Source organism: Ictidomys tridecemlineatus, chromosome 3 (genome assembly GCF_052094955.1).
Source record: "Ictidomys tridecemlineatus isolate mIctTri1 chromosome 3, mIctTri1.hap1, whole genome shotgun sequence".
Lineage (NCBI taxonomy): Eukaryota > Metazoa > Chordata > Mammalia > Rodentia > Sciuridae > Ictidomys > Ictidomys tridecemlineatus.
The window spans coordinates 16,646,446-16,673,431 of NC_135479.1; the positions used below are offsets into that span (position 1 = coordinate 16,646,446).

General features: G+C 36.2%; 1 protein-coding gene across 12 annotated transcripts in view; it reads left to right on the top strand.

Annotated features, from left to right (window-relative positions):
* The window catches only part of Kansl1 (KAT8 regulatory NSL complex subunit 1), a 197,334-nt gene that overhangs the window by 33,401 nt on the left and 136,947 nt on the right, over positions 1–26,986 (top strand). For 11 of the 12 annotated variants that reach the window (XR_013436010.1, XM_078041924.1, XM_078041930.1 and 8 more), the window contains one exon: positions 17,057–18,434. Coding sequence is in view for 11 of the 12 variants with exons in the window: in XM_078041924.1 (XP_077898050.1) it covers positions 17,146–18,434 (1,289 nt within the window). In the remaining variant the exon portion in view is untranslated. Of the gene's footprint in view, positions 1–12,409; positions 12,464–17,056; positions 18,435–26,986 lie in introns of all 12 variants that reach the window. The other variant, XM_078041926.1, reaches the window with a different exon arrangement.

Below are 26,986 nucleotides of genomic sequence, written 5' to 3' on the forward strand. Positions count from 1 at the left end.
CAATTTAGATAATTTCAATTGTCTGCAGGCGTTGCCAGTTAAGTTTTTTTTTTCTTTTAACAACAGTGTATACTTTTGGGTAATGTGTGCTACCTAAGGATATTTCATTAATATTTGTTACATTTTTGATGCTGGGTATTTTTTGCTTTTAATCCTGTAGCTTTAGAAGAATGTTATTTATCTGTTACTTCATTTCAGTTTTCCCCATAATTGAGTAAATTTCTAATGGAAAATACAAAGTACATTTCTCTGTTTCTACACGGGTTACTAGACACTTTCAATTAAAAAAATCTAGAGTTAAACTTTCTTTTCAAGTAAATATAAAATATAGTGATTCTTAAGTGTGTATTGATCTGTTTTATCATGTATGTTTTCCATGGTTTGGGCCATTTTCTTTGCTAACAGTTACATCATGTCATGTGATAATGTGCAGTGTGATGTGTAGTTCTAAAAATAAGGCAAGGTAGAAGTGCTCATCCCTTAGGAATTTAAAAAATGTATTATAAATGTGAGATAACTACCCTCAGTCATGGAATTTTGGATTTCCAGGAGGTTTATCCAACAAAGTGTAGGATTCCTTTGACTTTCAGTCTTTTGGATATATTTGTTAGTGATCTCATAATTTGAGGTGGTTATCTATTTCTCAAGTGTGAACTACTTGGAGGGAAATATTAGATATTTAAAAGGTCTGTTTTCTGGTAAAGATGATTGTCAATAATTGACTTATTTCATTGTGTGTGAAATAAGTGTGAATCGTGGTTGTGCAGTTGAGTGCTCAGTGAAGTAAAGGATTAGAGCTTTTGTAATAGGGTGGGGTGTTTTTGGACTTTCCACCTCTATGAATCTCTTGAAGTGAGGTATTGAGATAGATGTGTTTCTGCTTCTCTTCTGAAAGCCTTCAGAACATTAGTATTTGACTTTTATGCTTTTCCACAGTGATGCATTAAATTTGTGCCTGGTTTTCTTTCTTCCTCCTTACACATATTATTTCTATGGTTAAACCTGTAGAGCAGTCTTTGATTGTTGAGGAAAATTCTGGAAACTAGAAAATGAATAAGCCTTAGTTTACTTACTTGTGAACTTTTTATCAAGGAAAGAAGAAAGGAAAATAACTATAGTCTGTTCCCTCCGCCCTTTCTAAACACTGCCAGTACTCTTCCATCTTTAGTAGTGCTACACTGTAACCACCAATGTCTCTCTATCCTCTGGATGTTATTGGTTTGACTACAGATTTTTAATTGTATTTTTAAGCAAATAACAAGTTTGGCTTTGTTCTTTGATATGATCTGACTGATTGATGTAATCTATAAACATGGGTCCTTTGGTTTGTGATGCCTGTTAGAAATTGAATAATTCTAGTTAGGTTCTTTTTTTTTTGAGTAAAGCTTAATTATCTGTTCTATTAGAAAAGTATTTTTAAAAAATGTTCTAAAAACCGTTAAACTAATTCATACTGGATTTTTGGAACAATAATAGAGAACTGTGTTGAAACAGCAATTTTTTTTTAATCCGCTTCTTTGGGTGGGGCTTTTTTTTTTTTTGGGTCATCTTGGTGAAGTCATTAAGACAGATTCTAAGTCAAGTTTCTTTCAGAAATGTATATATCTAATTTTTTTTTTTTGTTCTCCCCCTACCCCTGGACCTCTCCATTCTCTTTGAGTCTGGAGGGGAAAGAATAGTGTAGACCAAATATGTGGTAATGATAACTAGTAAGTTGCCCTCCCAAGTATGCATTCTGGTCTTTTTCTGTGACCCACAATTCTCTCCTTAATGCATAAGTAACAAGTAATGCATATCACTTACCTCCTGTCTGTATTCTGGTAGCCTTTAAATGTTGGAGACCTGTACAGTACAGTGGAGTATTTGTTTTTCCTAATTCATACTATCTTATAACCATATTGTGTTCACCTGAGTTTTGAGCTCCCATCTCCAGGAATGGGAAGTATGGATGATAGAGTCCTACTTTGCATTATGAGTTATTACATTTGCAGGAATATTTTTGCACAGCATTTAGTGTGCCTGGATACTAATATCAATTTATTGATAGAAATTATAATTTAAATATATGTCTTCAGAAAGCAACATGGCTTAAAAACTAGGCTTAGTACAGATTAAAAACACGAACAACAAAAGAGCAAACAGCAACAAAAACAGTCATCCTATTTTAGGAAAAGATATGGTCCAAGCCTTTTATTGCACTGTCAGATCGGGTGTTTGGGGCCATTTTATTTGAGACATCTGTACTGTGCTTCTTCATTAAATGAGCAAGCAGAGGGCATTAGTGTAAAATATGTTTCCTGTGATCTGGTTCAATCTAAGCAATCAAGGTAGAAACTTATTTAAATTGAAGAAAGTGGGAAAGAAAAGTGCTTTAATACTAAATAATTAGTGATGAGTTTTACTCTGGGATTTGTTTCTGTGTTAAGCCTTGTGCCTATCTATTAGGATTTTGGGTAAAATATATAGAAGAAAGTAAGCCAATAGATGTGATTTGTCAAAAAACTTGGGACTCCAAAAGGCTGCAATAGATACTTTTTCTCTATGTCTTAGTCTGTTTTTGCTTAACAAGTGTTCCCCCTACTCCCGTTGAACCTTCTTATGCTCTTGAAATGCTTTACCACTGAGCCCAAACCCCAATCCATTTTTTCTTGTACTAGGGCTCTTTACCACTGAGCTACATCCCCAATCCTTTTTATTTATTTGTGAAACAGGGTCTAGCTAAGTTGTTGAGGGCCTTATTAAGTTGGTGAGGTTGACTTCAAATTTGTGATCTTCTTGCCTCAGCCTCCTGAGTTGCTGAGAATATAGGTGTGCACCATCAAGTGCCTGACCTTTTTCTTGCTTTTGATAGGATAAAGGTAGGGGAAAAAAAAAAAAGTGAAAAGCCTACTGAGCCTGCTTGATAGCTGGTTGTGCAGATTGGAATTTTAGTTCTATTTTAAATTTACAAATACAAAGTATGTGGAAACCAATTTCATCAATGTATCTAGCACAATTCATACTTGAGAAATGAAAAACTCCAGTCCTCTGAAAAGGAAAATTTAAAGATTGTATGTGAAGATTTTAAATCTTTGTGCCAACAGGTCCATCTGGGTAGTACAATGTGGCTAGTAATAGGTGTTTAATAAAAATTATTTTCTGCAAGCTTTGCTTTTCCAAGATTTTAAGATAGAATTTTAACATGTGAATTCTCTCTACCAGGGAATTATTTAGCCATGTTTTATTATTGTTGACTGAGCTTGCCTTTTATTCTCTAATAATTTTTTAGAATTAAAGTTTTTCTCCAAGCTTTTGAGAGTCAGGAAATGTATATGAGAGATAAATTTAATGCTGTTTTATCTAAATGTTATCAAGAATTTTGGTTCTTGTTACTTGAACTAGGAATCTAAAATGAGATCTTACTCTGAATTTTAAGTTCAGAAGATTCTGCCCTTGCTTGGAAAAAGTTGCTTGCGTGGCATCAAACTTAATGCAGCCCCATCACCTTTTAATTCCTTTTTAAAAAGGGAGCAGTTTAAAGGTCAGTCCTGGTCAAATTCACTTAGACTGCAAAGTGTTGGAGAATAAAAAAGATGAATAACAATTTTGTTAAGATGTTAAACCAAAAATTGCTAAGAACTGGTATGTAGGCTTTCTTCTGCTACTTGCTGTTTGGCCTTTGTGACTGCTTATTAGCACCTCTACCAGAGGGTGTGAAGGGATAGAGGTTAAAAGCTAATTAGTGAGTGTCTGATGTTTGCTAGTATAGAGGCTTTATGGAACTCTATTGGGGGAAGGGGAGTTGCTTGCTTGGCATCTGCCAGGTCCTGCATGTGTTCAATCCAAAGCACTGGAAACAACAACAAAACAAAAACCTGAAAGAAATACTGGTCTTATAAGTTGAACTATCAGGAATTTTCATTAAATTGTTTGTATACTACCATGGAGAATGTTTGAACACCTTAAGAATATTATATGTTGGGGCTGGGGTTGTGGCCTAGTAGTAGAGTGCTTCCCTGGCACATTTGAGGCACTGGGTTCTATCCTTAGCATCACTTATAAAGCAAGATATTGTATCCAACTACAACTAAAAAATATTTTGGGAAAAAGAAGAATATTATATGTTAGAAATATGGCTACAGTTTTTTTTTTTTTTGCCGTTAATGATTTATTCCTTACTATTTACTCTTTGCCTCTCGAGAATAAAAGAAGGATGTTAGTATTAACTTCTTTTTCTCCTCTTTTGGGCCTGCTAGGTTTTAAATCCAGGGCTTCAAACATGCTAGGCAAGCGATGTATCACTGAGTTAGTAACCCCAGTCCCGTTATTAACTTTTAACATTCCCCTGGCATTTGAGAAGACATTTTTAATCATTAATTCAATTTAAAGGGGATAAGGTAGATTTCAGTTGGATCTCTGGAATTTGGCCATGGACTTTGAAGAATAACCCTTTTGTTTTGAATTGCTTGGACTCTTCAAGAAATCTGATTTTAGGGGCTGGGGATGTAGCTCAAGCGGTAGCGTGCTCGCCTGGCATGCGTGCGGCCCGGGTTCGATCCTCAGCACCACATACAAACAAAGATGTTGTGTCCGCCAAAAACTAAAAAATAAATCTCTCTCTCTCTCTCTCTCAATCTTTAAAAAAAAAAAAAAAAGAAATCTGATTTTAGGATTGTTCAGAAGTACTTGTATCATTAATGTGTTAGAAAGAAATAGGATAAAAGTGAATTTTTTTTCCTTTTTGACCTTTTGTGAGCTAAAGACAAATAAATTTGAGTTCAGTGATAGGATATGAATAGGATAAATACCATTCATAGTTTGACATGGTTATCAAAAAATTAAGTTTATGTGTGTGTGTATATTTACCATGTGGAAATATACTTATGTGGTTTGATCTTTTGAAATTTTAGGTTGGGGTTTTTTTTTTGCTATTAAATTTCTTTAGTGAAAGAATTGGATATGTATATCTTTGTGTACCCATTCGAGTAGTTCTGTTGGATAGAGTTCCTAGAAGTGCAGTTGCTAGGTAAATGTTTGTATGATTGCATGTAAAATTGATAATCCCTTTAAAATGCCCTGGAGGGCTGGGGATGTAGCTCAGTGGTAGTATGCCTGCTAGCATGCATGAGGCCCTGGGTTTGATTCCCCAGAACTGCAAACAAACAAAAAACAGCTATGGAACCAAATTGGATAATTTAAAAAGCATAGTTTTAAAAAGTTTGTCCATTTAGGTGCAGAGGGGCTTGGGCATGTATGTGACTGGAACATGAGGTGGATGAGGTCTGTCCTAGATTTAGTTGATACTTGCTTCTTATTAGATTGCTGTTTCCTCATGATCAGATATTCCCATTAGCTTTCTAATGGATCTTAATCTGATTTTTTCAGTATAAAATGTTCATGTTGCTTAACATATATTGGTCTATTGTCCATCAGACACTATGCTGCATGTAGGGGATAGATAGAAAACACTCCATAACTCTTCAAGAAATACATGGTCTAATTAGGCTTGATGGCTAATGCCTCTAATCCCAACTACTCGGGAGGCTGAGGTAGGATGATCATTAAGTTGGAGTCCTGCCTGGGCAATTTAGTGAGACCCTGTCTCAAATAAAAGGACTGAGAATATAGCTCAGGGGCAGAATTTTCCTGGGTTCAATCCCCAGGACCACAAAGGGGTTTAAAAAAAAAAATAATACATGGCCTAGGAAGGGAGGGGATAGATGAAATTGTGAGTTTTATATTGGTTGCAATTGCTCAATATGAGCATGTCATTTTGACATGAATGAGCATCTAATTTTGGACCTGAACTTTGAAAGAGTAGCATGAACAAAGGTGGAGGAGCATAGAAGAACCAGGAATCATGTATGAGATTCAAGTGGCTGAGGTAAGAAAAGGTTAAATGTTAAAGGGGGGCAAATATGTGCTGTGCAAAGAGTTTGGATTCATTCTTGCCCTAAAATCACTGGAGAATTTTAAGCACCAAACAATGGGATTTATGTTTCCTCCCTTCCTCCTTTCTAACTGTTGTAAGTTATTGTAATAGTAGACTCAAGATTGCAGGCTTCTTGAGCACGGAAGGAGAAATGATTGGGAAATAATTACTGTAGTATATAATCAGATTCTGAAGTAAGGTAGTGGCATTGAGGTTGGAATGAATGTGCGTATCATTCTGCTGTTTGAACTCCCCCAACCCCTTACACCTTTCAGAATTCTGTCAGAAAGTCCCCCACTGCTGTGTTGTCCCAGGACGGAGGTGCTTTTGGCCCCTCGAATCGTGATTCTTCTCAATTGAGCATCTTGTGGGGAATTGTGATTGAATAGATACTGTGGTTTAGTGTATTATTGTTAGGATAGTAGAGTATGTGGGTCAGTGTCTGCATGAACTGTGTCTCCATCCCCACAAAAATCAGAATGTCTTCTCTTGACCCCCATCAGGCAAAACACAGTGCATTAAGCTGTCTTCACACCTAATTTATGTCTTAATCATCTTTGGCATTAATGAAACTTTACAATTCTTAGTGTCTGGCATTAGTAGATATTTATAATCTGAGATATTTATGAGAAGAGGTAAATAATGATTGTGGTCGTGATGCACTTATACAGGGAATATTGAGGGGCACGAATTGGTTTTGGATTTGCTGTCAGGGCCAGGGAATGTGTTTTGATTATGGGATGCTTGGAGTAGCTGTATGGTCAGTGCTGGATTCTACTCTTGTGTGTATGTGTGTGTATGTAGTGGGGGTTACAGGTGATTGAACCCAGAGGTATTGTGTCACTGAGCTATAGCCTTTTTTATTTTTTATTCTGAGACAGGGTCTTGCTAATTGCTTAGGCTGGCTTTGATTTGTGATCCTTCTGCTTTAGCTTCCTGAGTCACTGAGATTATAGGCTTCTTCCAGGGCATCCAGCTTGGATCCTATTCATTCTTTTGGTTTCAGCTTAGATGTTGTTCCTCTGGGAAGACTTTCCTGACCTCATTTACTTCTCAGGCTGTGTGAGGGTCCCTGGAGACTCCTTTTATTACTGGTCCTTGTCATCCTTTGTAAGTACCTAGTACAGTGCTTTAGTCAAAAGACTAAAATAGGCATTTTAATATTTATTGGAGATAATCAGTAGATAGTTGATGTTCCCTCATTGACTTTCCTCTAAAGACTAAAATTCAGAATTTAGTATTTGGTAATTAAGGCCCTTCCAATTTAAACCTAGCCTTAAACTGCCTAATGTACTGGTTAAAAAGCCTTAGAGATCTTGCTTCTGCAGCTTAGTAGTTATGTCATCATGGGCAATTTAATTATCTTCTCTGAGCATCAAACTTTCCTCATCCATAAAATGGTAAGACAGCACTAGTAGTACTTACCTTATAACGTTATTATGAAGATTAAACAAAAGAATATATGTAAAAACATAGCATGCTGGTTGACATAGTGAATGGTCAATGAAAGTTAGTAACCTGTCTTCCAATTAGATATAATTCTTAGTAGTTATAAAACTTGTTAAGAAGCTCTGTTAAAAGATAATGTTAGGAACTTGGTGGGGTAAGACCCACATTATTTCTTTCTTATTAAAAAATTATCTCTTTCAGCATGTTTCATTTACTTTATATATCTACATTTGTTTCTGTGTAAAGAAAATAATTTCCAGTGCATTCCATAATGTAACTTCTGGTACATCACAAATCTCTACATAGCTGTTCTCTTCCTCTCATTCTTTTCTTGAGAAGCTGTATATACCACCTGGTTCATCTATGTCTTTCTATGACTATTTATTTTCTCAAATATTTCCCATTATTTTGATTGTGTCATTTTCTTTATTAGAATTTTTTCTTAACAAAATCTAATTTATACTTGAAGACCCACTTCAAGAAGTCTTTTTAATCAGTGCTTATAGTGCTTATGATGTACCAGGCTCTAGATCAAGTTAGTAAGCATGCAAAAAGATGCTGTTAAAGAACTTTGCTCGTTTTGGAAAGAGAATTTAAAAAATTTGACAAGTAGGGAATATTCAGATGATTTGAATTTGAATGATGTGACTTAAGTGCATTATGCAATTTAAGTAGAAAGAAAGTAATAAAAATCTGAGGAGTCAAATTTTGGGGGAGATACTGTGTATTGAAGAATAATAAGTTCTGGGCAAAAGAATTGGAGAATGGCCTTCCAGGTAGAAGTAGCACCATAGGCAAAGATGGAGTTGGGGAATCTGGAAAATTCTGGGGTTGTTGAGTTCATGCTGCTTGATATATTTTTTCTGGTGTTATTTTAACTTTTTCTTAAGGAGATTGAACTCATGAAAAAGATTAGATACTCTTCTAGAGGAGGAAGACCTGGTTTGGGGGACCGAGACACTAATCAGAAAGGTGTTAGGGTACAGGTGTGAGCTGATAAGGACCTGGGCTGAGTTGGTAGTGTAAGGAATAGAGAGGATATACTAAACCTGGAGCGCTTTATGAGAAATAAATGGAAAGATTTCATCCTAAAGGAGATGAAGTTATAAAGAAAGAGAGCTTTATCTCCTTGTTATCCTAGATTTTTGACTCTTATATAGCCATTTCACATTTCTGGATTAAAGTTTTGAAGTAGATTTTGTTCATTCTGCTGTGGTGACCACCTTAGTTGAGGTTCCATTGCATTCTACCTGCATTATTGTGGTAGCTTCTTCATTCGTCTTTGCCGTATAGATTCCTTTTTACCTTTTTTGATACTAGGAATTGAACCCAGGGCCATTTTACCATTGGACATTTCTAGCTCTTTCTAGTTTTTTGAGACAGGGTCTTGCTAAGTTGCTTAGGGCCTTGCTAAGTTGCTGAGATGGGTTTTGAATTTTTGATCTCCCTGCCTTGGCCTCCTGAACTGCTGGGATTATAGGCATATGCCACCTTGCTAGTCTTTTCACTTTCTTTTTATCCACCCTACCCAATTGGTTTTTCTGGTGTCTGATAGGACACTCCCATTTTCAAAATCTTTAATGATATTCAGCTGTCTTAAGTTTGAGTAAATGCTGGCTAACTATTAAGAGTTGTCCATTAGTAATCAGGCTTCAAAGTACCTTCCCACCTTTTTCTGAACTGTTTTCTTTATTAAAATATGCTTTATATTTCAAGAAAATTGTTCCTTTCTTTTAATCCTCTGTAGATTCTTTGTTTTACAAGAGCCCTGCCTTTTCTCATGCCATTGCCTTTCTCAGGAGGGCTACATTACCACTCTTTTCTTAATCGTTTACATAATGACTTTTAAAAATAATTTTCAAATCTCAACTATAATTTTGAAAACTTCATGGATACTTCTTCAACCATTCTTCCTCCTCCCCTTTCTTTCACTCATCCTTTATGCAGAGTAATGAGATAATGGTGCGGAAGAGGTTAGTAGAAGCCTCATTAGGAGTAAAAACTTTTTTTCCCCATCTGAGTTTTGCTTCGTTTTCCTTTTTTCAATGTGTAAGTGCAGTTGTGAAGCTTGGCTTGTTGGACAGCCAGATGATGGTAACCCTTCCCCTTAGGTCTCTGCAGCTTAACATTTTTTTCAAGGTGGGTGTTTCTAGGTTTTTCTTGTATACCTGGCGTACTGCTGGGAATTTACAGGGAATAAAGTGAGGTCTTCATTTGTAGGTGCAGTTAGTTCTGACTTGGAGTATTCAAATGATCCTGGTAACATTTTGCTTTCTGGAGACAGAGACACAGACATCTATCTGTATTTCAAGCTAGGGGCTTTTAATTGGTAGATGTAATTTTGTTTTGCCAGTGTGGAGCATTTGACACATGTATTGAGGTGTTTTTGGTGTTTTTGTTACCATTTGCAGAAGGGTGCTGCTGGCATCTAGCGGGCAGAAACCAGAGATGGCTGTCAAACAACCTACAATGCACAGTATTGCCCACATGACAAAAATTATTCAGCCTGAGATGTTAGAAATGCTGTTTGAGAAACACTGCCCTGGCGGGTATGTGTTTGTTTCCCAAGTGCTACTTGTGCTAAATAGAAATTTGTTCTTGGGTCTGTGTTGCAATTTAGAATAGAAGGATCTTGGTATGGACCCTAAAGGTCACCCATTTGAACTTGATTGTGATTTAAATCTCTCAGCAGTGTTAAATGTGCTTGCATGCTGAATACCTTTACAGCTTCCTGTTCTTAAAATGCTTCTTTAGAATTGGGAGAGAAACTGTTAATTTTATAGCCCAATATTTTGTAGCTAAAGGACCTTGATTTGATGACCCCTTCGCAGCCCCCCCCCCTTTTTTTAGCGGATATTGAACCCAGGGGCACTTAACCACAGAGCTGTGTCCTTTTCTTTTAGACCCATGGTCTCCCTGAGTTGCTTAGGGCCTTGCCAAGTTACTGAGGCTGGCTTTGAACTCTGATTCTCCTGCTTCAACCAAGGAGCCTGAGATGCTGGGATTACAAGGCATGCACAATCGCGCCTGGCAATGACCCCTTTCTTGGGTCTCTACTGCTTAATTTATGACAGTGGCAACAGATAGCTCCATCTGTATTGTGTTTGTCAGATTATAGTCTACCAAATGAGATAAGAATTAGGATATTTTGAATTCTTTATTTTGATTATACAGTATAACTGCATTATCTGTTCTCATTAGTGAATTTTGACCTCAGCCCTGAATGTACTACCCAGGTTGTTATCATGATTAATTAGTTAATTATAGCTTTTAATGTTTTGTATTTTTTGAAGAAAGGTGATTTATCATAAGCTGATGTGCTATTTTTGCAAAACTGCAGAAATTTGACAATTTTTCTCTTTTTTAAATTGTTGAGTGAAGCTTTTTGTTATTTATGAGGTCAAGTGGGATCCACATTGTTTTAATGAACATTTTGCTTACTATGATGTTTTTGCTTTATTTGGATTTTTTGACTCCTTAAGAATTTCTTTTTTTTTCCTTTTTTTTGCTTCTCTCCCTTTTATTATACAAGTAATACATGTTTTTGATGGAGACACTGTATAAGTTAAAAGGCAAAAGAATCTTGTCACCTTCATTTTTAAAGCAAAAATGAGGTCGTAGTATGTTTTGTAATACTTTTTTAAACTTATCATTGAAGCAAATGCTTTTTCATGTTAGTAAATGTAGCTCTGCAATGCTTTGTTCTATGTTATGAAGTATTTCATTGTATAGAAAGATAATAATTTAAATTACTGGGAATTTAACATGCTTTTCTTATTATAAGCAACATAATGAAAACTAATAAAATAAGTTAATCTAGATTTACAAAAAAAGCAGTTTTAGACTAATTTGCGTTCTTTTTTCTGTGCATTAAAAAATTAGTGGAAATTTATTCCTTCTATGTTAGCTGTTTCCAGATTATAATTAATAGATAAATATGAAAGGATATTTTGTTCTAGGTAATCGATTCAGTTAATGAAAATATTTTGTGTAAGCACATAAAAATACTGTAACCTTATAAGGTGGGCTCTATCATTTTGTAGATGAGGCAGTTGAGGGAACAAAATAATTTGAGGAGTTGGAGCCAGGATATGAATCCAGACTTGCTTACTTGAGCTCTTGCTCTCCTGACCTATAAATGCTTTTAAGGATAGTATTGAATTCAAGCATAGCATTTGAATTCTATAAGGGAAGAGGGAGGATATGGGTTTAAATATCTTTTCTTTTTAAACAGTACTGTTTCTTTGGTTTGGAAACCTAAAGATTTTAGGAATTCAGAATAGGAGTTTCTAAAGAAAGAAGATGATTTTAGATAGAATTTAGATGATTGTTTTAGGAACTGCTCTTTGTAGTGCATCCTGTGGGGGATATTGAGACCAAGGAGAAAATGTGAATAAAATAAACTTTTGCTTTTGAAATTGTATGATTGAATTTCAAGTTCATGGACAGCTTGAGAGGACTATGGTCAGAGAAGTCTTTAATATTTATTTTTTAGTTATAGGTGGACACAATATCTTTATTTTATTTTTATGTGGTGCTGAGGATCGAACCCAGTGCCTCATGCATGTGTTCTACCTCTTGAGCCACAACCCCAGCCCAAAAGAAGTCTTCTTGGTGTCTTACACTTTTCTCTTAGAAATTAGAGCCAGTGTAGTTTTCTTAAGTTGTCAAACTTTAAAGAATTGTATAATTCTAAAATAAAATACCTTCAGTGGTATGATGTTGATTATGACCCCCCCCCACTTTTTTTTTTTTTTTGGATTGAATTCGGGGGCAATTAACCACTGAGTCACATCTCCAGCTATTTTTGTATTTAATTTAGAGAACAGGGTTTCACTGAATTGCTTATGGCTTTGCTAAGTTGCTGAATGTGGCTTTGAACTTAGGAGGCTATGGAGGAGGACCATAAGTTCAACCTGAGGAGCTGGGATTATAGGCATGCACCAGTATATACCCATCATGACCCATCTTTTATTTTTGTTGGGTGAACCTGTGTTTTTCTATTTTGTGTAAGTTTTTTTTTTTTTTTTTCTTTGTCTGGGTCCCCAGAAAGAAGACTGTTTTCCTGCCATTGCTGAGACTTTAGTGCTTTTGGGAAGTAAGGTACAGCAATTTTTTTCCACATGTTGTACTAATTGTGTCACTGATAATATGCCTCATTGCATTGCTGATATATCAACTGTGTATTGGTAGTCAAAAGAATAGGATATTGATGGGAAAGATCTGATAGTGATTTTTTGTTTATGGGAAAATGCTTTGTATGTTGTAAAACACAGTATTTTGAACAAATAATTTCTATTAGTTCAGTTGTCGATCTATAACAACCATTTATGTTCTGTTAGGAATTAATATTGAATTTAAAATCAGAATTGCAAAAAGTGAACATAGAACAGTTTGTGTCACACAGAATGCCGTAAACCAAAAAGTCCATGAATAAATATATAAGCCCCAAAGACCTCCTTTTATAGAAAGTTCATTAAAACACAACCCTAGATAAGAAACTTAGAGCATTTAGAGCAGTATACAAATTTGGCCTGCGTGTGTGTGGGTGCTTCTAGGAATAATGTTTTCTCAATAATTTAGTATTTTTATATTAATAATTTGAATTGTCATACTATAAAGAAGCTTAGTGTAGTTCTGTAGGGCCTATCATCTCACATAGGTATTGAATGAAAATGTCAAAATTGGAGGATTGCATAATGTATTCATATACTTTGATTGTAGGACTTTTTTACCTTTTTTTTTTTTTTTTTTAAATACTGGGTAATTAACTCAGGGTCACTGTGCTGCTGAGCATATCTCCAGTCCTTATTTTTTCTTTTGAGACAGAGTTTTGCTAAGTTGCAGGGACTGGCTGAACAGTCTATGGAGTTGCTGGGATTATAGGCTTGTGCCACCACACCCAACTCTTTTTTCACTCTTAAAAATTACTGGCACAAAGAGCTTTTTTGGGTTATTATTATTACTTTTTTTGTAAGAGAGGAGAGAGAGAGAGAGAGAGAGAGAGAGAGAGAGAGAGAGAGAGAGAGAATATATATATATATTTTTAATATTTTAGTTTTTAGTTTTCGGCGGACACAACATCTTTGTGGTGCTAAGGATCGAACCCGGGCCACATGTTACCGCTTGAGCCACATCCCCAACCCTTTTTTGGGTTATTATCTATACATACTTGCTTTATTAGAGACTTTGAGAAATTTTAAACATAATTATCTACTACTTCATTTTAAAATAATAAACCCATTACTTATTATGAAAAATAACTTTTGGCCAAAGCAAAAGCTTAATGAAAGGCATTATTTTACATTTTTGGCAGATCTTTTTAATAATTGACTTAATAGAAAACAACTGGGTACTAATGTCTTCTACATGCATATTATGATATGTGGTTTAGGTGGAAGTATATAAAGGAAATACTGGGGATGTTGCTTGGTGGTAGAGCTTTTGCCTAGCATGTGCAAGGCCCCGCATTCAATCCCGAGCACTAAAAAAAAGAAAAAATCTGCTCTCATCAGAAAAGTAGATTTGAAAAGGACTATTTGAGTGTTTTTTTTTTTTTAAATCAAATACCTGTGACTATCTTATGACATTTCACCCAAAGTTTTATAAAGGCTGGTTGTAACATGGAAGCTAAAATTGTATCAGTTAACTTTTCATACTGTTATATTAAGATCCAGTGGTCTGTCTTGCACTGAGTTTTATCCATACATGGTTTTTCTTTTCTATCTTTTTTTTTTTTGGCACCGGGGATTGAGCTCAGGGGCACTCGACCCCTGTGTTACTTCTGCAGCCCTGTTCTGTATTTTATTTAGAGACCAATTTTATTTAGAGACTGAGTTGCTTAGCTCCTGGTTTTTGCCGAGGCTGGCTTTGGAATTCCTCATGTCTCAGCCTCCCAAGCCGCTGGGATTACAGGCACGCGCTACTGTGCTGGCTCCATACATAGTTTTCTAGGGGATTATGCAGAGCTTTCAAATGTGAATATTGTATTATATGATGTTAGATATTTACATTGATTACTATCACCACAAATCTGGTTAATTAGAAATAGCTTTTTAAGTATTGGAGAAATGTTCAAGCTTATGAGGTGGATCCAAGTTCAAAATACTAATTTTAGCTTGAAATCTCACTTTTTTATCATTGACAACAAACATTTTAAAAAATTTTTAAAACTTTTTTCTAGATGTAGATGGACACAATACCTTTATTTTATTTAAAGTTTATTTTTATGTGGTGCCAGGGGTCGGATCCAGTGTCTCATGCATGCTAGATAAGCGCTCTACCATTGAGCCACAACCCCAGCCCAACAATAAAAATGTTGTCAATGATTTTCCTTGAAGTGACAGATTCACTTTGTTTAGCTTTGAGAAAATGGCTGCTAACTACTTGTCAGTCCTTCTGCCAAATAAAAATAGTATTCCATGTAGAAAACTAGTTCAGCTTTGTAACTCAATTGTATAAGTGCTTTTCCTCAGACTTCATAAAGCAGCACAGTGCTTTACACGTACTTTTCCTTTCAATACACAATATTAAAACATGTACTCAAGGGTTAAGATTTAATAAAAATTTTAATTCTTACTGCTTCATCAAGAAAATCTTAAGTGGAGCTTGCTTTCTTTTAACTGCAAGTGGAGAATACATGACTCTTAGTACAATTTGTTCTAACATACCAGCAGTTTTGCTCATCTTTGGTTTTGCACTCTCTTACTGAAGAGTAGGTGTCAACGCTGTGAAAAAGACAGTGTTTTAGTATTACTGTGAAAACATGGACCTCCAAAATGGTCTTTTTGGCTAGGAATGTAGCTCAGTGGATGAGCACATGTGTAGCACACATGCAAGGTACTGGGTTGATCCCCATCACGCAAAAAACAAAAAGCAAAAATCCCAACAAACAAAAACCAAAATGGTCCTTGAGATCCCCATAATAATTCCAGAGACCATATTTTAAGAATAGATGACTTACATAGGTTTCCCTTTGCTCCCAGATCAAATAAATTAAGAGAGATGAAGAAGAGGCAAATAATTGAAGTTTCTAGCTTGATTATTAAATAAATAAAAATGATTTTATTAATTAAGATAATGAAACAGGGTGAGGAATAAGTGTGTTGGAAGAAGAAAGGGAATTCTGAGATTCAGGGAGTTTAGGGATTAGGAGTGGGAATGTTGATTAGTATAGCTCAGAAAAAAAATTTTTTTGAGGGTAAGCAAGCTTCATCATGCTATAATTTGTTTTTCCCAAAAATCTTGGTTGGGAGACTTCTTTTTTTTTAACTTTATTTACCTATTTATTTTTAAAAAATATTTATTTTTTAGTTGTAGGTTGGACACAATACCTTTATTTTATTCATTTATTTTTTATGTGGTGCTGAGGATTGAACCCAGGTTCTTGCACATGGGAGGTGAGCGCTCTAATGCTGAGCCACAATCCCAGCCCTTACCTATTTATTTTTATGTGGTGCTAAGAATCGAACCCAGGACCTTGCCACGTGCAAGGTGAGCACTCTACCACTGAGCCATAACCCCAGTCCCTTCCATCATGCTATAATTGATGCCAAGGAAATGAATTGAGAATCTTGGGGCTGGGAGTATCAGCATTTAAAGGGGTAGGTAGGCAGGAGAAAGAACAGAATGATAGTAGTGTTAAGGACAAGTACCCTGGTGTGCATATTTTAATAATCTGTGTGTTGAAAGGAGAATTTCAGGAAGGTCAGCATGCCCAATGCTAATGTTTGGAAGAAGTCAAGAAAGGAGACACAGACTTGATCATTGAACTTGAAAATGATCCTACTGGTGAACTTTGTCAGAGCAGTAGGGATGGAATCTAGATTATGGAAAAGGAAATAGTATAGAGGCAGCTGTTTTTAATATTCTTTAAAGGAGTTTCTGGTTAAAGGGAATGAGACTTGTTGGGCAATTAATTTGAGGACAGAGGAGACTTGAGTAAATTCTTAGGCTGAAAGGAAGGAGCCAGTATAGAAGACATTAATGAGTGCTCTGATATGAAAGAAATTTGTTGAAGCAAATTGCTATTGTAGGGGGCTGGGGATGTGGCTCAAGTGGTAGTGCGCTCGCCTGGCATGCGTGTGGCCCAGGTTTGATCCTCAGCACCACATACAAACAAAGATGTTGTGTCCGCTGAAAACTAAAAACATAAATATTAAAAAATTTTAAAAAAATTGCTATTGTAGGAGTGGTACATTTATCCTTGTATTACAGACTGTACTTGCAGAGAAGTGGGAAGAAGCTGATGAAAATTGGATTTCTGGCCAGAAAAGTGTACAAACCTATGACATTTGGCTTACTTTTTTTTTTTGTAAGCATGAGGAGTTCCTTACTAATATTTTGCTATTTCAGGATGTTTAGTTTGATATATTTGCTTTAAATCCACTGATTCCCAAGAAGTTTGGAGATTTTTGTTTTACATACAAATGATTTAACAACTTGTGATTATCGCTGAATGGAACTTCTGTTTTGGCAACTTTAAATCTGGTTTTCAAGTGGCAAAAAGAAGGGTAGAATTCTTTGTCTTGTTCAGGAATTGTGATCCCTTCATCCCTCCAGATGAAAGACATTCAGTGCTCCAAAGTGTTTTCTTCCTGGAGGCAGAATTTGGATAATACCTTAAATAGTGTATGTATGAAAAATGTATGTTATTCAGTGTTTTTGTATTTCTAACTTTTCTTCTTTTTCTTCTAGTCTGTTCTCAGGGGAGGCAGTAAGAGGCTGTGGAGCTGGCCTCGGCACCGGCATCGAGAGAGGCTGGACTTCCTGTCTCTCTGTGCTGAATGGCTGCGATGGCGCCCGCTCTCACCGATGCAGCAGCTGAAGCACATCACATCCGGTTCAAACTGGCTCCCCCATCCTCCACCTTGTCCCCCGGCAGTGCCGAAAATAACGGCAACGCCAATATCCTTATTGCTGCCAACGGAACCAAAAGAAAAGCCATTGCTGCAGAGGATCCTAGTCTAGACTTCCGAAGTAATTCTACCAAGGAAGACTTGGGAAAGCTGCAACCACTGGTGGCATCTTACCTCTGCTCTGATGTAACATCTGTTCCTTCAAAAGAGTCTTTGAAATTGCAAGGGGTCTTCAGCAAGCAGACAGTCCTTAAATCTCATTCTCTGTTATCTCAATCCTATGAACTCCGAGCTGAGCTGTTGGGGAGACAGCCAGTTTTGGAGTTTTCCTTAGAAAATCTTAGAACCATGAATACAAGTGGTCAGACAGCTCTGCCACAAGCGCCTGTAAATGGGTTGGCTAAGAAATTGACTAAAAGTTCAACACATTCTGATCATGACAATTCCAGTTCCCTCAATGAGGGAAAACGGGCTCTCACTTCATCTGCTCTTCAGGGAGGTGAAGTGGCGGTAACTGACTCTGGGGACATAAAGGGGGGTATGACCAATTGCACTCTTCCACACAGAAGCCTTGATGTAGAACACACAACTCTATATAGCAATAATAGCACTGCAAACAAATCTTCTGTCAATTCCATAGAACAGCCAGCACTTCAAGGAAGCAGTAGGTTATCACCTGGTACAGACTCCAGCTCTAACTTGGGGGATGTCAAGTTAGAGGGCAGAAAGTCTCCCCTGTCTTCCATTCTTTTCAGTGCTTTAGATTCTGATACAAGGATAACAGCTTTATTGAGGCGTCAGGCTGATATTGAGAGCCGTGCCCGTAGGTTACAGAAGCGCTTACAGGTTGTACAAGCCAAGCAAGTGGAGAGGCATTTGCAGCATCAGCTGGGTGGATTTTTAGAGAAAACTTTGAGCAAATTGCCAAATTTGGAATCCTTGAGATCCCGGAGCCAGTTGATGCTGACCCGAAAGGCTGAAGCTGCCTTGAGAAAAGCTGCCAGTGAAACTACCACTTCAGAGGGACTTAGCAACTTCTTGAAAAGCGATTCAATTTCAGAAGAGTTGGAGAGATTTACAGCTAGTGGCATAGCCAACTTGCGGTGCAGTGAACAAGCATTTGATTCAGACATCACTGACAGTAGTTCAGGAGGAGAGTCTGATATTGAAGAGGAAGAATTGACCAGAGCTGATCCTGAGCAATGCCATGTATCCCTGTGAGTAGACTGCCTGCATGCATTATGTCATTCTTGAGAAATATTGGGGCAAAGACGACTTAGTGAATCCCTATTTTGGAGAGACTATAATTGTTTGTATATTGGTGCCTATGTTCCATTTATCTTTTTCCTAGTTTTAGGTAGGTAGATACATGTATCTAGTAGAAAAGGAAAAAAAGGCAGGAATTTCTGATATAGTGTTATGTTGCTGTAGCCCAAAAGATGCTAGTTTTCTTGGAAACCTTATTAAGGAAAAACTATAAGACATCATATTTGTAACATCATACCAGTACTTCTTCAGAGTGAGTAAAATTCTTTTGAAACTATATGGCTTGAGTGTTGAGATTTTGTTGTTTTTAATAAGTAGCCATAAATATGTAGTTAATTTAGTTAGCTTTATTGGAATTTATAGTGGCTTTTTTTTTTTTTTTTTTGGTACCAGGTATTGAATTTGGGGGCACAGGACCACTGAGCCACATCCCCAGTCCTATTTTTTGTATTTTATTTAGAGACAGGGTCTCACTTGAGTTGTTCATTGCCTCTCTTTTTGCTGAGGCTGGCTTCAAACTTGTGATCCTCCTGTCTCAGCCTCCCGAGCTGCTGGGATTATAGGTGCATGCCACTGCGCCCCATAGTGGCTTTTAATCAGACATTGAGCACAGCATACCCCAATCTTTTTCTTTCTTTCTTTCTTTTTTTTTTTTTATAAAGAACTCACTATTTTTATTGTGGAATACTCAAAATACGTACAAAAATAGAATAGCTCATTTCCACATGTACATTATCTAGTATAACACAGCAGCTTATGACCAACCACCTCTATGCCGATACTCTTCCTCACCTTCCATATAAGATTTCTTACTGTTAGAAAAGTACTTTTTCCTGTGTTCTCACTGCAACGTTCAACATAGAAAATATCAGTGACTTGAAAAAATGTTAGGGCTTCTTCTTACCTGCAATCAGTCAATTTTAGTGAGCCCCAGGTGGACGTCCTCTAAATGCATTTCTTGTCTACTTGGGAAAAGTGTCATATCCCACAGGTTGAGAACCCTGTCTCCAAAACTGACACCCCTCTCCATTTCAAGTGCTAAATGTAAGCTCCAGGTTGTTTTACCTCTGTTCTAACCAACTGGTTATAAATCAGGTTCCTAAAACCCTTTCCTCAGTTTCAGTTCTTTTGCTTGAATGGTTCATAGAACTCGGGGAAATGCTATTGTACCTTTACCAGTTTTTTTAAATCAGTGAAATTACAAAGGATGGAAGAAGGGGTTTTGAAGCTTCCCTGCCCTCCCTGGGTTTGCCTAAGTGTCCTGAACCTCTCCGAATTTGTCCTTTTGAATTTTTTGAAAGCTTGATTACATAGGCAAGGTTGATTATGTCTTTGACCTTTGGTGATCAACTTAACCTTCAGTTAACCTCCCCACTCCAGAGGTTGAAAGTACCAACTCTTTAATCCCACCTTGGTCTTTGCAGTGACTAGCCCCCATTCTGAAGCTACCTGGGGCTTGTCAGCCATCAGTTCAGTTTATTAGTATAGAAAACCTGCTATCACTTTGGACATCCCAAGGATTTTGGGAGTTATATGGAGAAATAGACAAGATCAAATATGTGATTCACACTTACACTTTAAGGACTAATAATTGGAAAGTGCTTAAGAATATTTTTTGTTGCCTCCAAACACAATCCATTTGACCTTGATTTTTCTTTGGAAAGATGCCATTTTTTTTTTTAGATTCGTTTTTTTTTCCCCCCAGCAAAGTTGTATTGACGTATTTGAGATACATTTTTACTGGTATTTCCAAATTTGTTGGTTTGAGAAAATTCTATATAAATTCTTTATGGGCAACTGGCCAAATTGGCATGATGGAACCAGAGGTACTTCACTCTTTCAGTTCTTTATTTATGTATTTAAATAAGGAAGTACATTATATTTAAAAATAATAAATCTACATTTACTACTTATAAATGTTAGATTTGTGAAAGAGGGTACATAAGAAGTTGGGAAAGATGGGCAGATAGTTGACTAGTAGATTCTCTTCATTTTCCTTTTGGAAGAAATGGTGTAATGTACTAGAGAAGGCAGTTGGTAGATATGTTGGAAAAATGTTTTTTCTTTACCAATAGTAAAAAGATGACTTAAGATTTTATCTGAAGAGTTTGGTGATTGAGGCAGCAGTGCTTTTAACCAGCAAATTACCTGTGTTTCTTGGGTTTGTTTGTTTTATTCACATGTATGACTTTGTATATTTGAAATGAAACTTTGTTTTGTTTCTGTTTTGAAGATAATAGTCCAGGTAATTTTTGCAGAATTTCTACATTGTAGACCTAGTTCTATAAGTTTACTTATAAGTTCACGTTTAAAGTGGATGTTTTAGAGGTTCACTACTTTCGTAAGATAGCTTATTTTTCTTTAAAAGTGTTAGCAGCTTAAATCAGCTTGCCAATATTTGTGGCATTATTCTCACTGACTTTGCTGCATAATTTACTACTATCTTGGTGGACATTAAACATTTCTCATTTAAAATTATAGTAGGCGCATGCAGTTGAAGATTCATAAACTATGTATTTTGTGTATTTAACAAAAAGGCATCTTGACTCTAAGTAAGGTTATGTTCAGAAACATTGCATTGAAAATATTAATAGGTTTTGGTAATGCTGTGGTAAGTGTTCTAATGCAATGAAATAAAAATACCCAAAGAGAACTTATTCCATAGGGTATTCTAATAACTTGAAAAAACCTCTTAGTTCATTCATTCACTACTTGGTTCTGAGTAATATTCTCAAATAATAATGCGTTGATTAGAGGGGTGAGAAGTATAAGGCCAGCCAAGGGATCATGTTGGGAAACTTTTTGGGATTGATTGAATCCTCTTGAAATTAAGTTATCCAAATACTCTTTTAAAATGTTAACTTTCCGAGCTCTAGATCATATAAAAGGAAACGAAATTTGGGCACTGAAAGTACTGTCAAGTAAATATTTTTTTGCACATTATAATTGTATTTAAATTCAAACCACCAGTACAGCATAAATACTCTAAAGTTTTTGATTACCAGATTGGCTTTTTAAAAATTCTTTTTAGATCTACATGACAGTGGAGTGTATTTTGACATATTAAACATATAACATACATGGAGTATAACTTTTAATTAGTATCCCATTTTTGGAGTTGTTTATGATGTGGAGTTTCATTGGTGTTGTATTCATATATGAACATAGGAAAGTTAGATTCTATTCATTTTACTGTTTTATTCTCATCCCCCCTCAATTCCCTTCATTCCTCTCCCCACTTCCCTTCATTCCCCATTATCTAATCCAGTGAACTTCTGTTCCCACCCTGCTACCCTCATTACCAGATTGACTGGTATTTATTTAAATGTTTGTTGACCTTCTCAAAATTTTAAATTTTTAATAATTTGCCAGATAAAGCATTACTTTAATTAAAAAAGAAGAAAAGGGAAGTTGTTTTTCAGATGCTCAGAATCCTTTTCTATGTGATCAGATAGTTTCTCCCAAATCTCATAACCATAATGAAATTGTTGAGTCCTAGAATGAGTCGTTATTTCTGCTGTAACAAGTTATGTTCTTGTTAAGCAGCTTGTCTATATTTTATTCTGTTTCCATAGGTATAGTAGGCCAAATATATATAGTTTAGGCAGCCATGATGAAAATATTTTGTACAGGAGACTGTGGAATGAATTGTTTTTAAATAAGATTATTTAAATTACAAGTGGATGTAATGTCTGAAAATCGAGTCCTCAACCAAGAATTCAGTTGTGTTTTTTTCTCCCCTACCTCCTAAAGGAAAAATTGTGATCTCTAACTGTGATCTCTTGTAAATTCTTGGCACATGCTAGCAGTAATAGGATGATTGATTTTTTTTTTTTAATGTGTTGAATTTTTGGCAAATTGTGTGTTTGTCATTGTACTGCACTTGGCAGTAAACTATATATTGCTAAATGAGACAGGTTAGAGAAAATCTTTCCCTTTTTTGGTTAATTTTTTTGTTAACTGATTTTATGTTAGTTTTTAAAGTCTTATGCTTTTGTTTAGCTTTCTTGAAAAATATTCTCAAAATGTTTCATGCATTTGTTTTGGTAGAGTGTACATACAACTGCTTTGAAAATTCTGTACTATCTTGGGTTTATTAGAAATGAAATCATTCTTAACTGACATTACTGTGGAAGGTGTAGGAAATACCTTAATGTTTAATTCTTAAGTAGAAGTGATATCCTTGTTGAGTGCCTTTGAATGTGTACTTGTTTTCTTCACTTTAGCCCTACCCCCCAATCCCCGCCCTTTTTCTCTTATTTTGTTCTCAGTCCTTGGAGCCATTTCTGATTTTGCTAAACTTGTTTTTCATTTTATGGGTCCTGTGCTTATAAATTTCCATAATAAGTACCTCATGTCAAAACAATTAGCAATGGACTACATGATAGACCCCCTACCAGCGCGCGCGGGTGTGTGTGTGTGTGTGTGTGTGTGTGTGTGTGTGTGTGTGTGTGTGTTTTACTGGGGATCTAACCTAGGGTGAGGCAAGCACTATACCATCGAGCTACATCCCTGTCCCGGTGCGCTTTATTTTTTCCCCTTTGAACTGTTAACTATAGATTTAAGCTTATCTTGAAGGTTGCTATAAAAATAATTCAATAAAACATTATGACTATTGAAATATTGTTGAAGATGATGCTCTTCACATGCTTCCCCTCACTCCCACCTCCACCCCCCCCCTACTTTCTATTTTTGATGCTGGAATAGAACCTGTGGTGCTTCATACTGACTCACATCTCCAGCCATTTTTTTATTTGTTTGTTTAAGAGTTTAAGATTTTGAGACAAGGTTTTGCTAAGTTGCTCAGGACCTTGCTAAATTTCTGAGTTTGGCCTTGGACTTATGATTCTCCTGCCCCAGCCTCCCAAGTTGCTGGAATTACAGCTGCGTACCAATATGCCTGGCTACACAGTGCTTTGTTTTTAAGGATTACAAGGAAAAAGATAAACAACCAAGAATAAATGTTTCCCCTCACCTACGCTTTTAGTCTGTTTATGTTACCTAGATGCTATAATTTGTGTTCTGTAGATTTCTTGTTTTTCTGTTGGATTTGGAAGTTTAGAACCAAGCTTGTCAGTTTCTTTGTTGTACCATTTTAAAAGCTTCATTCTTGGATTCAGTTTTTTCCCCTATTCATATTTATTTTCATGCTTCAATTTCTGGCTTTATTTATGCTGATCTATTTTTTTGTCTAATAGCCTTCCGAAGTCTATTCCACATCAAGGTTGGTTGAAAATATAATTCCTCAGTGATACTAAAGCACTTATTCGAATTTTGGAAGGTCTTGATTGCAGTGACTTATCTTTTCTTGGGTAACTTTACCCTCTCAGAGTTAATGAAGACCTTATGATATAATGCATTACTAATATGTTTGTAGGTTTTGCTTTTTAGGGACTCTGCAATGCTCCAAACTATAGCTCCTACAAGAATTTATTAAGGGCACAGAGAAGAATTTGTCAGAATGGCAATCAAATTTGTCATTTTCTTAACTCTTCCTTTCATAGAATGATGGGTCCGGAGAAACATCAGCCAAAAAACATGAATCATGTTCTCTGCTTAACCCCTCTGTCCTAGAAGTATAACTTTGGGGGGAAAAAAAGTTTCTTGATCTACAACTAGTTTTTTTAGTTTATTTTTCATAGTCTATTGAAGTGATTATTGTTTTCCTTGGTATCTAGGATACAAATATGGGAATAATTCCATTATTTTCTTAGAGAATTTACTTTAGAGATGAGGAAGCTTTAATTTGCTGATCACTTTTGATTTAGTGCTCTTTGCTTTTTTCTAGTAACCTGCATATGACCCAAGAAGTTACATTTTTTCCCCTTCTATTCTCTTAGCATTTGATTCCTGCGAAGATATGTAGCTAGTGAAAATTATTCTTAGTGCTTTTTGTGGTATTCTTAAAGAAGTTAGGCAACAGGAATTTGGGGGGGGATATCTATTTGTTGGAGAAGTAGTTGCTTCAAATGTGTTTTTTTTATTTTAAAGAGAGTGAGAGGGAGTGCAAGAGAGAACTTTTTTTAGTATTTATTTTTTAGTTTTCGGCGGACACAACATCTTTGTTTGTATGTGGTGCTGAGGATCGAACCGAGCCGCACGCATGCCAGGCGAGCTCGCTACCGCTTGAGCCACATCTCCAGTCCGTGATAAGTACTTATTAAATGAACAAATTCTTTTTTTTTTTTAAAGAGGCGGGGAGAGAGAATTTTTTTTTTTTAACTGTTTTTTATTGTTCTTTTTTATGGTGTTTTTTGTTTTTGTTGTTTTTGCAGTGCTGGGGATTGTGCATGAGCTATACTTCCATCCAAATTGGTTTTTTTTTTTTTTTTTTTTTTTTTTTTAAGAGAGAGTGAGAGAGGAGAGAGAGAATTTTTAATATTTATTTTTTAATTCTCGGCGGACACAACATCTTTGTTGGTATGTGGTGCTGAGGATCGAACCCGGGCCACACGCGTGCCAGGAGAGCGCGCTACCGCTTGAGCCACATCCCCAGCCCGAGAGAGAATTTTTTAACATTTATTTTTTCAGTTCTCGGCGGACACAACATCTTTATTGGTATGTGGTGCTGAGGATCGAACCCGGGCCGCACGCATGCCAGGCGAACGCGCTACCGCTTGAGCCACATCCCCAGCCCAACAAATTCTTAAGACTTGAGATGTCACAGGTAGAAAAACTGTCAATATCCTAATGGAGTTTATAGAGAGTGGAGAACATGGTAAGATAGATGACTAGAACAGTGCCTGGCACATAGTAGTATAAAGTTAATTCTGGGTGATAATGAATGAAATAGGAAGAAATTATAACTGGTTAATGGGATTGGAAAGAAAAGATATCATAAATGAGTTTGGAAAGGTGGCTGACTTTTGTGTTTATTTTGGTTGGGGTTTATGGAGGTACAGAGGCAAGACAGTTTAAAAGGCTAGAATGGGATATATTGGAGACATGGCTGGTGTTGGTAAGGGTGGTAGTGTGAAGAGATATGGAGATAATTTCAGAAATGATGTAGAGGTAAATTTAATGGGATTTAAAAATAGGAATGTGTGGGAGTATTGAATGAAGGAGGGACCATGATAGATAATTGAGGTTTCAAATCTGGTTAACTATAGGAATAGACGATTAACCAAAGCATTTCAGAACCCAGTTTGCAAAATAACCCTAATAACTCACAAGGGTTCAGGCTCTTATACTAAGGTCTTAGAAATGAAGGTTTCAGTATTCCTTACAAGTTTCAGCAAGTTTAAAAATCAGTAAATCCAAGTAATCTTCTAAAGATAGAAGGAGACACAAAAGCCTTATTTTGGAAGACTTTGAACTTGATTAATTCATTTTTTTAGATCTACACTGCTGACTGTACGTTGTGGTGCTAGGGATACAATGGTAAGAGAGACGTGATTCTTGCTCTGCCCTCATGGAGAATATAGGCTAAACAGAAATTATTTGAGCAAGTAATCATGTAGATGACATATTTACAGTTGTGGGTGTCACAGAAACAAAGTTCAGAGTACTATGAATGTTCACATCAGCTGTTTTTAGTCAACATGGGATGTGATAATGAGTCTGTGTTTTGGGGGAAAGGGGTTGCTGCTACTTGGTTGCCCAAGGGTGCTTATCCATTGAACCACATTCCCAACCCTTTTTATTTTATTTTGAGATAGAGTCTCCCTAAGTTGCTGAGGTAAGAGTCTCCCTAAGTTGCTGAGGTAAGTGATATTCCATGTATGTATAATATGTCAAAGTACACTCTACTGTCATGTATATCTAAAAATAACAAAAAGTTTTAAAAAAGGAGAATAAGTGAGAAATGAGTCCAGAGAAGTAAGTAATTGACAGATAATATAGGTGGCCTTTGTAGATCATATCAAGTTTAGGATTTTACTGTGAAGCCATTATGTGGAGAATGGGGTAGAGGTAGATTTAGGCTAACTAAGTCTTAACTACCTAGGCACTTACTAATAGGTGAAAGAGAATGGTGGACCTAATCTTTGGCAGGAAAGAGTGAGAGAGTTCGTTAGTGGAGACAGAAATGACTAGGACTTCTGATGAATTGGATGCAGGAGGAAGAGAGAGACACTGTAATGAGTGATTATTAGATTTTTTTTGTCACGGATGGGGGAGATGGGTGAATAGATTGGATAGATATGTTGATGGAGAAAGAACAGATGGGGGAGATTATTGGGTGTAGTGAGCATTTCTGTATTTTTAATTTAAACATTTTTCTCTGTTGGTTATAACTAGAGGTTCCAGTGCTTTGCAGAGCACACTATTAGGTTCCAGCAACATGATAAAATAAATTGTTTTAACTAGAAAATGGAAAGCTTGGGGCTATGTTCTGTCACAAATGAGTAGCATTTTAGTTTTCCCACTCTGTCCCTAAACACAGACCAAATGGACTAGATTATTTTGCAATCTGGGCAGAAATTCATGCCTAAGGTCATGCTCTTTTATGTCTACCAGAGCATTGCTTATTCCCGTTTCCCATTATGTGTCTGGGAAAATTATG